This window comes from Scyliorhinus torazame, chromosome 4, assembly GCF_047496885.1.
Source record: "Scyliorhinus torazame isolate Kashiwa2021f chromosome 4, sScyTor2.1, whole genome shotgun sequence".
NCBI classification, from domain to species: domain Eukaryota; kingdom Metazoa; phylum Chordata; class Chondrichthyes; order Carcharhiniformes; family Scyliorhinidae; genus Scyliorhinus; species Scyliorhinus torazame.
In genome coordinates, this window is record NC_092710.1 from 359,812,192 (window position 1) to 359,827,194 (window position 15,003).

Genomic DNA, 15,003 nt, shown 5'->3' on the forward strand with positions numbered 1-15,003 from the left:
ACTGACCCTCTGACAGTACAGCACTCCCTCAGTACTGACCCTCTGACAGTGCGGCACTCCCTCAGTACTGACCCTCTGACAGTGCAGCACTCCCTCAGTACTGACCCTCTGACAGTACAGCACTCCCTCAGTACTGACCCTCTGACAGTACAGCACTCCCTCAGTACTGACGCTCTGACAGTGCAGCACTCCCTCAGGACTGACCCTCTGACAGTGCAGCACTCCCTCAGTACTGACCCTCTGACAGTGTGGCACTCCCTCAGTACTGACCCTCTGACAGTGCGGCACTCCCTCAGTACTGACCCTCTGACAGTGCGGCACTCCCTCAGTACTGACCCTCTGACAGTGCGGCACTCCCTCAGTACTGACCCTCTGACAGTGCAGCACTCCCTCAGTACTGTCCCTCTGACAGTGCGGCACTCCCTCAGTACTGACCCTCTGACAGTGCGGCACTCCCTCAGTACTGACTCTCTGACAGTGCGGCACTCCCTCAGTACTGACCCTCTGACAGTGCGGCACTCCCTCAGTACTGACCCTGACAGTGCGGCACTCCCTCAGTACTGACCCTCTGACAGTGCAGCATTCCCTCAGTACTGACCCTCTGACAGTGCGGCACTCCCTCAGGACTGACCCTCTGACAGTGCGGCACTCCCTCAGTACTGACCCTCTGACAGTGCGGCACTCCCTCAGGACTGACTCTCTGACAGTGCGGCACTCCCTCAGTACTGACCCTCTGACAGTGCAGCACTCCCTCAGTACTGACCCTCTGACAGTGCGGCACTCCCTCAGTACTGACCCTCTGACAGTGCGGCACTCCCTCAGTACTGACTCTCTGACAGTGCGGCACTCCCTCAGTACTGACCCTCTGACAGTGCGGCACTCCCTCAGTACTGACCCTCTGACAGTGCAGCACTCCCTCAGTACTGACCCTCTGACAGTGCAGCACTCCCTCAGTACTGACCCTCTGACAGTGCAGCACTCCCTCAGTACTGACCCTCTGGCAGTGCAGCACTCCCTCAGTACTGACCCTCTGACAGTGCGGCACTCCCTCAGTACTGACCCTCTGACAGTGCGGCACTCCCTCAGTACTGACCCTCTGACAGCGCAGCACTCCCTCAGTACTGACCCTCTGACAGTGCAGCACTCCCTCAGTACTGACCCTCTGGCAGTGCGGCACTCCCTCAGTACTGACCATCTGACAGTGCAGCACTCCCTCAGTACTGACCCTCTGACAGTGCGGCACTCCCTCAGCACTCTCTCAGTACTTACCCCCTAAGAGTGCAGCTGATTTAACAGTTCCACACACACTGACTCTCACTGGGGTACAGTTCCACACACACTGACTCTCACTGGGGTACAGTTCCACATACACTGACTCTCACTGGGATACAGTTCCACACACACTGACTCTCACTGGGGTACAGTTCCACACACACAGACTCTCACTGGGGTACAGTTTCACACACACTGGCTCACACTGGGGTACAGTTCCATCCACACTGACTCTCACTGGGATACAGTTCCACAGACACTGACTCTCACTGGGGTACGGGTACCACACACACTGACTCTCACTAGGATACAGTTCCACACACACTGACTCTCAGTGGGGTACAGTTCCACACACACTGACTCTCACTGGGATACAGTTCCACAGACATTGACTCTCACTGGGGTACGGGTACTACACACACTGACTCTCACTGGGATACAGTTCCACACACACTGACTCTCACTGGGATACAGTTCCACACACACTGACTCTCACTGGGATACAGTTCCACACACACTGACTCTCACTGGGGTACGGGTTCCACACACTGACTCTCACTGGGATACAGTTCCACACACACTGACTCTCACTGGGATACAGTTCCACACACTGACTCTCACTGGGGTACAGTTCCACACACACTGACTCTCACTGGGATACAGTTCCACACACACTGGCTCTCACTGGGGTACGGGTTCCACACACTGACTCTCACTGGGGTACAGTTCCACACACTGACTCTCACTGGGGTACAGTTCCACACACACTGACTCTCACTGGGATACAGTTCCACACACACTGGCTCTCACTGGGGTACGGGTACCACACACACTGACTCTCACTAGGATACAGTTCCACACACACTGACTCTCAGTGGGGTACAGTTCCACACACACTGACTCTCACTGGGATACAGTTCCACACACACTGACTCTCACTGCGAGACAGTTCCACACACACTGACTCTCACTGCGAGACAGTTCCACACACACTGACTCTCACTGGGATACTGTTCCCCACACACTGACTCTCACTGGGATACAGTTCCACACACACTGACTCTCACTGGGATACAGTTCCACACACACTGACTCTCACTGGGGTACAGTTCCACACACACTGACTCTCACTGGACGACAGTTCCACACACACTGACACTCACTGGGGGACAGTTCCACACACACTGACTCTCACTGGGATACAGTTCCACACACACTGACTCTCACTGGGGACCAGTTCCACACACACTGACTCTCACTGGGATACAGTTCCACACACACTGACTCTCACTGCGAGACAGTTCCACACACACTGACTCTCACTGCGGTACAGTTTCACACACACTGACTCTCACTGGGGTACAGTTACACACACACTGACTCTCACTGGGATACAGTTCCACACACACTGACTCTCACTGGGATACAGTTCCACACACACTGACTCTCACTGGGGTACAGTTCCACACACACTGACTCTCATTGGGGTACAGTTCCACACACACTGGCTCTCACTGGGGTACGGGTACCACACACACTGACTCTCACTGGGATACAGTTCCACACGCACTGACTCTCAGTGGGGTACAGTTCCACACACACTGACTCTCACTGGGATACATTTCCACAGACACTGACTCTCACTGGGGTACGGGTACTACACACACTGACTCTCACTGGGATACAGTTCCACACGCACTGACTCTCAGTGGGGTACAGTTCCACACACACTGACTCTCACTGGGATACAGTTCCACAGACACTGACTCTCACTGGGGTACGGGTACCACACACACTGACTCTCACTGGGATACAGTTCCACACACACTGACTCTCACTGGGATACAGTTCCACACACACTGACTCTCACTGGGATACAGTTCCACACACACTGACTCTCACTGGGATACAGTTCCACACACACTGACTCTCACTGGGGTACAGTTCCACACACACTGACTCTCACTGGGATACAGTTCCACACACACTGACTCTCACTGGGGTACAGTTCCACACACACTGATTCTCACTGGGATACAGTTCCATACACACTGACTCTCACTGGGATACAGTTCCACACACACTGACTCTCACTGGGATACAGTTCCACACACACTGACTCTCACTGGGATACAGTTCCACACACACTGACTCTCACTGGGGTACAGTTTCACACACACTGACTCTCACTGGGATACAGTTCCACACACACTGACTCTCACTGGGGTACAGTTCCACACACACTGACTCTCACTGGGATACAGTTCCACACACACTAACTCTCACTGGGATACAGTTCCACACACACTGACTCTCACTGCGAGACAGTTCCACACACACTGACTCTCACTGGGATACTGTTCCCCACACACTGACTCTCACTGGGATACAGTTCCACACACACTGACTCTCACTGGGATACAGTTCCACACACACTGACTCTCACTGGGGTACAGTTCCACACACACTGACTCTCACTGGGGGACAGTTCCACACACACTGACTCTCACTGGGGTACAGTTCCACACACACTGACTCTCACTGGGGTACAGTTCCACATACACTGACTCTCACTGGGATACAGTTCCACACACACTGACTCTCACTGGGGTACAGTTCCACACACACTGACTCTCACTGGGGTACAGTTCCACACAACCTGGCTCACACTGGGGTACAGTTCCATACACACTGACTCTCACTGGGATACAGTTCCACAGACACTGACTCTCACTGGGGTACGGGTACCACACACACTGACTCTCACTAGGATACAGTTCCACACACACTGACTCTCAGTGGGGTACAGTTCCACACACACTGACTCTCACTGGGATACAGTTCCACACACACTGGCTCTCACTGGGGTACGGGTACCACACACACTAACTCTCACTAGGATACAGTTCCACACACACTGACTCTCAGTGGGGTACAGTTCCACACACACTGACTCTCACTGGGATACAGTTCCACACACACTGACTCTCACTGGGGTACAGTTCAACACACACTGACTCTCACTGGGTTACAGTTCCACACACACTGACTCTCACTGGGATACAGTTCCACACACACTGACTCTCACTGCGAGACAGTTCCACACACACTGACTCTCACTGGGATACTGTTCCCCACACACTGACTCTCACTGGGATACAGTTCCACACACACTGACTCTCACTGGGATACAGTTCCACACACACTGACTCTCACTGGGGTACAGTTCCACACACACTGACTCTCACTGGACGACAGTTCCACACACACTGACACTCACTGGGGGACAGTTCCACACACACTGACTCTCACTGGGATACAGTTCCACACACACTGACTCTCACTGGGGTCCAGTTCCACACACACTGACTCTCACTGGGATGCAGTTCCACACACACTGACTCTCACTGCGAGACAGTTCCACACACACTGACTCTCACTGCGGTACAGTTTCACACACACTGACTCTCACTGGGGTACTGTTACACACACACTGACTCTCACTGGGATACAGTTCCGCACACACTGACTCTCACTGGGATACAGTTCCACACACACTGACTCTCACTGGGGTACAGTTCCACACACCCTGACTCTCATTGGGGTACAGTTCCACACACACTGGCTCTCACTGGGGTACGGGAACCACACACACTGACTCTCACTGGGATACAGTTCAACACACACTGACTCTCATTGGGGTACAGTTCCACACACACTGGCTCTCATTGGGGTACGGGAACCACACACACTGATTCTCACTGGGATACAGTTCCACACACACTGACTCTCACTGGGATACAGTTCCACAGACACTGACTCTCACTGGGGTACGGGTACCTAACACACTGACTCTCACTGGGATACAGTTCCACACACTGACTCTCAGTGGGATACAGTTCCACACACACTGACTCTCATTGGGGTACAGTTCCACACACACTGACTCTCACTGGGATCCAGTTCCACACACACTGACTCTCACTGGGGTACAGTTCCACACACACTGATTCTCACTGGGATACAGTTCCATACACACTGACTCTCACTGGGATACAGTTCCACACACACTGACTCTCACTGGGATACAGTTCCACACACACTGACTCTCACTGGGGTACAGTTCCACACACACTGACTCTCACTGGGATACAGTTCCACACACACTGACTCTCACTGGGGTACAGTTCCACACACACTGACTCTCACTGGGATACAGTTCCACACACACTGACCCTCACTGCGAGACAGTTCCACACACACTGACTCTCACTGGGATACTGTTCCCCACTCACTGACTCTCACTGGGATACAGTTCCACACACACTGACTCTCACTGGGATACAGTTCCACACACACTGACTCTCACTGGGGTACAGTTCCACACACACTGACTCTCACTGGGGAGCAGTTCCACACACACTGACACTCACTGGGGGACAGTTCCACACACACTGACTCTCACTGGGGGACAGTTCCACACACACTGACTCTCACTGGGATACAGTTCCACACACTGACTCTCACTGGGGAGCAGTTCCACACACACTGACACTCACTGGGGGACAGTTCCACACACACTGACTCTCACTGGGGGACAGTTCCACACACACTGACTCTCACTGGGATACAGTTCCACACACTGACTCTCACTGGGATACAGTTCCACACACACTGACTCTCACTGGGGGACAGTTCCACACACACTGACTCTCACTGGGGGACAGTTCCACACACACTGACTCTCACTGGGATACAGTTCCACACACTGACTCTCACTGGGATACAGTTCCACACACACTGACTCTCACTGGGATCCAGTTCCACACACACTGACTCTCACTGGGGTACAGTTCCACACACCCTGATTCTCACTGGGATACAGTTCCACACACACTGACTCTCACTGGGATACAGTTCCACACACACTGACTCTCACTGGGATACAGTTCCACACACACTGACTCTCACTGAGATACAGTTCCACACACACTGACTCTCACTGGGATACAGTTCCACACACACTGACTCTCACTGGGGTACAGTTCCACACACACTGACTCTCACTGGGATACAGTTCCACACACACTGACTCTCACTGGGATACAGTTCCATACACACTGACTCTCACTGGGATACAGTTCCACACACACTGACTCTCACTGGGATACAGTTCCACACACACTGACTCTCACTGGGGTACAGTTCCACACACACTGACTCTCACTGGGATACAGTTCCACACACACTGACTCTCACTGGGGTACAGTTCCACACACACTGACTCTCACTGGGATACAGTTCCACACACACTGACTCTCACTGGGATACTGTTCCACACACACTGACTCTCACTGGGGTACAGTTCCACACACACTGACTCTCACTGGGGGACAGTTCCACACACACTGACACTCACTGGGGGACAGTTCCACACACACTGACTCTCACTGGGGGACAGTTCCACACACACTGACACTCACTGGGATACAGTCCCACACACACTGACTCTCACTGGGGGACAGTTCCACACACACTGACTCTCACTGGGATACAGTTCCACACACACTGACTCTCACTGGGGTCCAGTTCCACACACACTGACTCTCACTGGGATACAATTCCACACACACTGACTCTCACTGGGATACAGTTCCACACACACTGACTCTCACTGGGATACAGTTCCACACACACTGACTCTCACTGGGGTACAGTTCCACACACACTGACTCTCACTGGGATACAGTTCCACACACACTGACTCTCACTGGGATACAGTTCCACACACTGACTCTCACTGGGATACAGTTCCACACACACTGACTCTCATTGGGGTACAGTTCCACACACACCGACTCTCACTGGGATACAGTTCCACACACACTGACTCTCACTGGGATACAGTTCCACACACACTGACTCTCACTGGGATACAGTTCCACACACACTGATTCTCACTGGGGTACAGTTCCACACACACTGACTCTCACTGGGATACAGATCCATCGAGGCGACTGCTACCCGCTATAATCCCTGTGTCGAGTTACTCACGGGCCGGACCTCTCCGTTGGTGTTGGTGTACTGCCGAGCAAGGCCAAAGTCCAACATGTAGCATTTTCTGTAGGTGGATGGGAGACGACCCATTGCAAAGTTTGACTGTGGAGTAGGTAGAAATGAAAGAGACTTTGGGTGAAAGGACTCAATGAGATAAACACTGTAAATACCTCTGATTAACGCCACCCGTTGCCATGGACCCCAGGCCTCTTTCCCTCCCTTACAATAACCTGGAGTGTTGAAGATAATGGGGAGTGGAAAGTGATGGATGTGGAGGGCGAGACACGCAGAGCAAGGGGACCGGTGGCATTGTCGAAGGTGGAGGGGAAAGGTCAGGGAGTGTGATCGACGTCGGAGTTTGGGATTGTTATCGGAGCGATCTAGTTACTGCACTGACCCTGGCTGAGTGGAGACTCGCTGGTTACCGCACTGACCCTGGCTGAGTGGAGATCGCTGGTTACCGCACTGACCCTGGCTGAGTGGAGACTCACTGGTTACCGCACTGACCCTGGCTGAGTGGAGACTCGCTGGTTACTGCACTGACCCTGGCTGAGTGGAGATCGCTGGTTACCGCACTGACCCTGGCTGAGTGGGGACTCGCTGGTTACCGCACTGACCCTGGCTGAGTGGAGACTCGCTGGTTACCGCACTGACCCTGGCTGAGTGGAGACTCACTGGTTACCGCACTGACCCTGGCTGAGTGGGGACTCGCTGGTTACCGCACTGACCCTGGCTGAGTGGAGACTCGCTGGTTACCGCACTGACCCTGGCTGAGTGGAGACTCGCTGGTTACTGCACTGACCCTGGCTGAGTGGAGACTCGCTGGTTACCGCACTGACTCTGGCTGAGTGGAGACTCGCTGGTTACTGCACTGACCCTGGCTGAGTGGAGACTCACTGGTTACCGCACTGACCCTGGCTGAGTGGAGACTCGCTGGTTACCGCACTGACCCTGGCTGAGTGGAGACTCACTGGTTACCGCACTGACCCTGGCTGAGTGGAGACTCGCTGGTTACTGCACTGACCCTGGCTGAGTGGAGACTCACTGGTTACCGCACTGACCCTGGCTGAGTGGGGACTCGCTGGTTACCGCACTAACCCTGGCTGAGTGGAGACTCGCTGGTTACTGCACTGACCCTGGCTGAGTGGAGACTCGCTGGTTACCGCACTGACCCTGGCTGAGTGGGGACTCGCTGGTTACCGCACTGACCCTGGCTGAGTGGGGACTCGCTGGTTACTGCAGTGACCCTGGCTGAGTGGAGATCGCTGGTTACCGCACTGACCCTGGCTGAGTGGAGACTCACTGGTTACCGCACTGACCCTGGCTGAGTGGAGATCGCTGGTTACCGCACTGACCCTGGCTGAGTGGAGACTCACTGGTTACCGCACTGACCCTGGCTGAGTGGAGACTCGCTGGTTACTGCACTGACCCTGGCTGAGTGGAGACTCGCTGGTTACTGCACTGACCCTGGCTGAGTGGAGATCGCTGGTTACCGCACTGACCCTGGCTGAGTGGAGATCGCTGGTTACCGCACTGACCCTGGCTGAGTGGAGACTTGCTGGTTACCGCACTGACCCTGGCTGAGTGGAGACTCGCTGGTTACGGCACTGACCCTGGCTGAGTGGAGACTCGCTGGTTACCGCACTGACCCTGGCTGAGTGGGGACTCGCTGGTTACCGCACTGACCCTGGCTGAGTGGGGACTCGCTGGTTACCGCACTGACCCTGGCTGAGTGGAGACTCGCTGGTTACCGCACTGACCCTGGCTGAGTGGAGACTCGCTGGTTACCGCACTGACCCTGGCTGAGTGGGGACTCGCTGGTTACCGCACTGACCCTGGCTGAGTGGGGACTCGCTGGTTACCGCACTGACCCTGGCTGAGTGGAGACTCGCTGGTTACCGCACTGACCCTGGCTGAGTGGAGACTCGCTGGTTACCGCACTGACCCTGGCTGAGTGGGGACTCGCTGGTTACCGCACTGACCCTGGCTGAGTGGGGACTCGCTGGTTACCGCACTGACCGTGGCTGAGTGGAGACTCGCTGGTTACCGCACTGACCCTGGCTGAGTGGGGACTCGCTGGTTACCGCACTGACCCTGGCTGAGTGGAGACTCACTGGTTACCGCACTGACCCTGGCTGAGTGGAGACTCGCTGGTTACCGCACTGACCCTGGCTGAGTGGGGACTCGCTGGTTACCGCACTGACCCTGGCTGAGTGGAGATCGCTGGTTACCGCACTGACCCTGGCTGAGTGGGGACTCGCTGGTTACCGCACTGACCCTGGCTGAGTGGAGATCGCTGGTTACCGCACTGACCCTGGCTGAGTGGAGATCGCTGGTTACCGTACTGACCCTGGCTGAGTGGGGACTCGCTGGTTACCGCACTGACCCTGGCTGAGTGGGGACTCGCTGGTTACCGCACTGACCCTGGCTGAGTGGAGACTCGCTGGTTACTGCACTGACCCTGGCTGAGTGGGGACTCGCTGGTTACCGCACTGACCCTGGCTGAGTGGAGACTCACTGGTTACCGCACTGACCCTGGCTGAGTGGAGACTCGCTGGTTACCGCACTGACCCTGGCTGAGTGGGGACTCGCTGGTTACCGCACTGACCCTGGCTGAGTGGAGATCGCTGGTTACCGCACTGACCCTGGCTGAGTGGGGACTCGCTGGTTACCGCACTGACCCTGGCTGAGTGGAGATCGCTGGTTACCGCACTGACCCTGGCTGAGTGGAGATCGCTGGTTACCGTACTGACCCTGGCTGAGTGGGGACTCGCTGGTTACGGCACTGACCCTGGCTGAGTGGAGACTCGCTGGTTACCGCACTGACCCTGGCTGAGTGGAGATCGCTGGTTACCGCACTGACCCTGGCTGAGTGGAGACTCACTGGTTACCGCACTGACCCTGGCTGAGTGGGGACTCGCTGGTTACTGCACTGACCCTGGATGAGTGGAGACTCACTGGTTACTGCACTGACCCTGGCTGAGTGGAGATCGCTGGTTACCGCACTAACCCTGGCTGAGTGGAGACTCGCTGGTTACCGCACTGACCCTGGCTGAGTGGAGACTCGCTGGTTACTGCACTGACCCTGGCTGAGTGGAGATCGCTGGTTACCGCACTAACCCTGGCTGAGTGGAGACTCACTGGTTACCGCACTGACCCTGGCTGAGTGGGGACTCGCTGGTTACTGCACTGACCCTGGCTGAGTGGAGACTCGCTGGTTACCGCACTGACCCTGGCTGAGTGGAGACTCGCTGGTTACCGCACTGACCCTGGCTGAGTGGAGATCGCTGGTTACCGCACTGACCCTGGCTGAGTGGAGATCGCTGGTTACCGCACTGACCCTGGCTGAGTGGAGATCGCTGGTTACCGCACTGACCCTGGCTGAGTGGAGATCGCTGGTTACCGCACTGACCCTGGCTGAGTGGGGACTCGCTGGTTACCGCACTGACCCTGGCTGAGTGGGGACTCGCTGGTTACTGCACTGACCCAGGCTGAGTGGGGACTCGCTGGTTACCGCACTGACCCTGGCTGAGTGGGGACTCGCTGGTTACCGCACTGACCCTGGCTGAGTGGAGACTCGCTGGTTACTGCACTGACTCTGGCTGAGTGGGGACTCGCTGGTTACCGCACTGACCCTGGCTGAGTGGAGACTCGCTGGTTACCGCACTGACCCTGGCTGAGTGGAGACTCGCTGGTTACTGCACTGACCCTGGCTGAGTGGAGATCGCTGGTTACCGCACTGACCCTGGCTGAGTGGAGATCGCTGGTTACTGCACTGACCCTGGCTGAGTGGAGATCGCTGGTTACTGCACTGACCCTGGCTGAGTGGAGATCGCTGGTTACCGCACTGACCCTGGCTGAGTGGAGACTCGCTGGTTACCGCACTGACCCTGGCTGAGTGGAGACTCGCTGGTTACCGCACTGACCCTGGCTGAGTGGAGACTCGCTGGTTACTGCACTGACCCTGGCTGAGTGGGGACTCGCTGGTTACCGCACTGACCCTGGCTGAGTGGAGACTCGCTGGTTACCGCACTGACCCTGGCTGAGTGGAGATCGCTGGTTACCGCACTGACCCTGGCTGAGTGGGGACTCGCTGGTTACTGCACTGACCCTGGCTGAGTGGAGATCGCTGGTTACCGCACTGACCCTGGCTGAGTGGGGACTCGCTGGTTACCGCACTGACCCTGGCTGAGTGGAGACTCGCTGGTTACCGCACTGACCCTGGCTGAGTGGAGACTCGCTGGTTACTGCACTGACCCTGGCTGAGTGGAGATCGCTGGTTACTGCACTCACCGGTTTGATGTCACGATGCAGAAAGCCGACAGAATGGATGGCTTCGATGGATTGTAGGATCTGTTTCCCCAGTCGCAGCGTGGTACTCATGGTGAAGGTCCCTCGCGGCTGGCTCCGCCGCAAGTCAGCCAGGTTACGGCCCTGCAAAATATTGCAAACGTCAGCAGTGCGTGGAGGCCAGAGTGGGGACAAGGTGTCTCCAAGAAGCAGCCTGCAGGGGTGCAGAGAACCCTCCCCGGGGTAACCCAACACCTGGACACAGCAGAGCGTGTGGATGGGAGCAACAGGAACTCACAGATTCATGACCAAAGGATACTATAGGGGTGGGATCTGTCTGGGGAGAGATCGGGATCTGTCTGTCTGGAGAGAGATCGGGATCTGTCTGTCTGGGGAGAGATCGGGATCTGTCTGTCTGGGGAGAGATCAGGATGTCTGTCTGCGGGGGAGATCGGGATCTGTCTGTCTGGAGAGAGATCGGGATCTGTCTGTCTGGGGGGAGATCGGGATCTGTCTGTCTGCGGGGGAGATCGGGATCTGTCTGTCTGGAGAGAGATCGGGATCTGTCTGTCTGGGGGGAGATCGGGATCTGTCTGTCTGCGGGGGAGATCGGGATCTGTCTGTCTGGAGAGAGATCGGGATCTGTCTGTCTGGGGGAGATCGGGATCTGTCTGTCTGGAGAGAGATCGGGATCTGTCTATCTGGGGGGAGATCGGGATCTGTCTGTCTGGGGGGAGATCGGGATCTGTCTATCTGGGGGGAGATCGGGATCTGTCTGTCTGGAGAGAGATCGGGATCTGTCTGTCTGGGGGGAGATCAGGATGTCTGTCTGGGGGAGATCGGGATCTGTCTGTCTGGAGAGAGATCGGGATCTGTCTGTCTGGGGGGAGATCGGGATCTGTCTGTCTGGGGGGAGATCGGGATCTGTCTGTCTGGGGAGAGATCGGGATCTGTCTGTCTGGAGAGAGATCGGGATCTGTCTGTCTGGGGGGAGATCGGGATCTGTCTGTCTGGGGAGAGATCGGGATCTGTCTGTCTGGGGGGAGATCGGGATCTGTCTGTCTGCGGGGGAGATCGGGATCTGTCTGTCTGCGGGGAGATCGGGATCTGTCTGTCTGGGGGGAGATCGGGATCTGTCTGTCTGGGGGAGATCGGGATCTGTCTGTCTGGGGGGAGATCAGGATCTGTCTGTCTGGGGGGAGATCGGGATCTGTCTGTCTGGAGAGAGATCGGGATCTGTCTGTCTGGGGGGAGATCGGGATCTGTCTGTCTGGGGGGAGATCGGGATCTGTCTGTCTGGAGAGAGATCGGGATCTGTCTGTCTGGAGAGAGATCGGGATCTGTCTGTCTGGGGAGAGATCGGGATCTGTCTGTCTGGAGAGAGATCGGGATCTGTCTGTCTGGAGAGAGATCGGGATCTGTCTGTCTGGGGAGAGATCGGGATCTGTCTGTCTGGGGGGAGATCGGGATCTGTCTGTCTGGAGAGAGATCGGGATCTGTCTGTCTGGGGGAGATCGGGATCTGTCTGTCTGGAGAGAGATCGGGATCTGTCTGTCTGGGGAGAGATCGGGATCTGTCTGTCTGGAGAGAGATCGGGATCTGTCTGTCTGGGGAGAGATCGGGATCTGTCTGTCTGGAGAGAGATCGGGATCTGTCTGTCTGGAGAGAGATCGGGATCTGTCTGTCTGGGGGGAGATCGGGATCTGTCTGTCTGGAGAGAGATCGGGATCTGTCTGTCTGCGGGGGAGATCAGGATCTGTCTGCGGGGGAGATCGGGATCTGTCTGTCTGGAGAGAGATCGGGATCTGTCTGTCTGGAGAGAGATCGGGATCTGTCTGTCTGGGGGGAGATCGGGATCTGTCTGTCTGGGGGGAGATCGGGATCTGTCTGTCTGGGGGGAGATCGGGATCTGTCTGTCTGGGGGGAGATCGGGATCTGTCTGTCTGGGGGGAGATCGGGATCTGTCTGTCTGGAGAGAGATCGGGATCTGTCTGTCTGGGGAGAGATCGGGATCTGTCTGTCTGCGGGGGAGATCGGGATCTGTCTGTCTGGGGGGAGATCGGGATCTGTCTGTCTGGGGGGAGATCGGGATCTGTCTATCTGGGGGGAGATCGGGATCTGTCTGTCTGGAGAGAGATCAGGATCTGTCTGTCTGGGGGGAGATCGGGATCTGTCTGTCTGGGGGAGATCGGGATCTGTCTGTCTGGAGAGAGATCGGGATCTGTCTATCTGGGGAGAGATCAGGATCTGTCTGTCTGGAGAGAGATCGGGATCTGTCTGTCTGGGGGGAGATCGGGATCTGTCTGTCTGGGGGAGATCGGGATCTGTCTGTCTGGAGAGAGATCGGGATCTGTCTGTCTGGGGGGAGATCGGGATCTGTCTGTCTGGAGAGAGATCAGGATCTGTCTGTCTGGAGAGAGATCGGGATCTGTCTGTCTGGGGGGAGATCGGGATCTGTCTGTCTGGGGGAGATCGGGATCTGTCTGTCTGGAGAGAGATCGGGATCTGTCTGTCTGGGGGGAGATCGGGATCTGTCTGTCTGGGGGGAGATCGGGATCTGTCTGTCTGCGGGGGAGATCGGGATCTGTCTGTCTGGGGGGAGATCGGGATCTGTCTGTCTGGGGGGAGATCGGGATCTGTCTGTCTGGGGGGAGATCGGGATCTGTCTATCTGGAGAGAGATCGGGATCTGTCTGTCTGCGGGGGAGATCGGGATCTGTCTGTCTGGAGAGAGATCAGGATCTGTCTGTCTGGAGAGAGATCGGGATCTGTCTGTCTGGAGAGAGATCGGGATCTGTCTGTCTGGGGGGAGATCGGGATCTGTCTGTCTGGGGGGAGATCGGGATCTGTCTGTCTGGAGAGAGATCGGGATCTGTCTGTCTGGAGAGAGATCGGGATCTGTCTGTCTGGAGAGAGATCGGGATCTGTCTGTCTGGGGGGAGATCGGGATCTGTCTGTCTGGAGAGAGATCGGGATCTGTCTGTCTGGAGAGAGATCGGGATCTGTCTGTCTGGGGGGAGATCGGGATCTGTCTGTCTGGGGGAGATCGGGATCTGTCTGTCTGGAGAGAGATCGGGATCTGTCTGTCTGGGGGGAGATCGGGATCTGTCTGTCTGGAGAGAGATCGGGATCTGTCTGTCTGGGGGAGATCGGGATCTGTCTGTCTGGAGAGAGATCAGGATGTCTGTCTGGAGAGAGATCGGGATCTGTCTGTCTGGGGGAGATCGGGATCTGTCTGTCTGGGGGGAGATCGGGATCTGTCTGTCTGGGGGGAGATCGGGATCTGTCTGTCTGGAGAGAGATCGGGATCTGTCTGTCTGGGGGGAGATCGGGATCTGTCTGTCTGCGGGGGAGATCGGGATCTGTCTGTCTGGAGAGAGATCGG

General features: G+C 56.3%; 1 protein-coding gene across 3 annotated transcripts in view; it reads right to left on the minus strand.

The window, feature by feature from the left end:
• LOC140411218 (tau-tubulin kinase 1-like) overlaps window positions 1-15,003 on the minus strand; it is a 399,055-nt gene that overhangs the window by 339,164 nt on the left and 44,888 nt on the right. For 2 of the 3 annotated variants that reach the window (XM_072500324.1, XM_072500323.1), the window contains exons 4-5: window positions 11,623-11,763; window positions 7,327-7,431 (exon numbers count right to left, since the gene is read on the minus strand). In XM_072500324.1, coding sequence (XP_072356425.1) covers window positions 7,327-7,431; window positions 11,623-11,763 — 246 coding nt within the window. Of the gene's footprint in view, window positions 1-7,326; window positions 7,432-11,622; window positions 11,764-15,003 lie in introns of those variants that run through there. The other variant, XM_072500325.1, reaches the window with a different exon arrangement.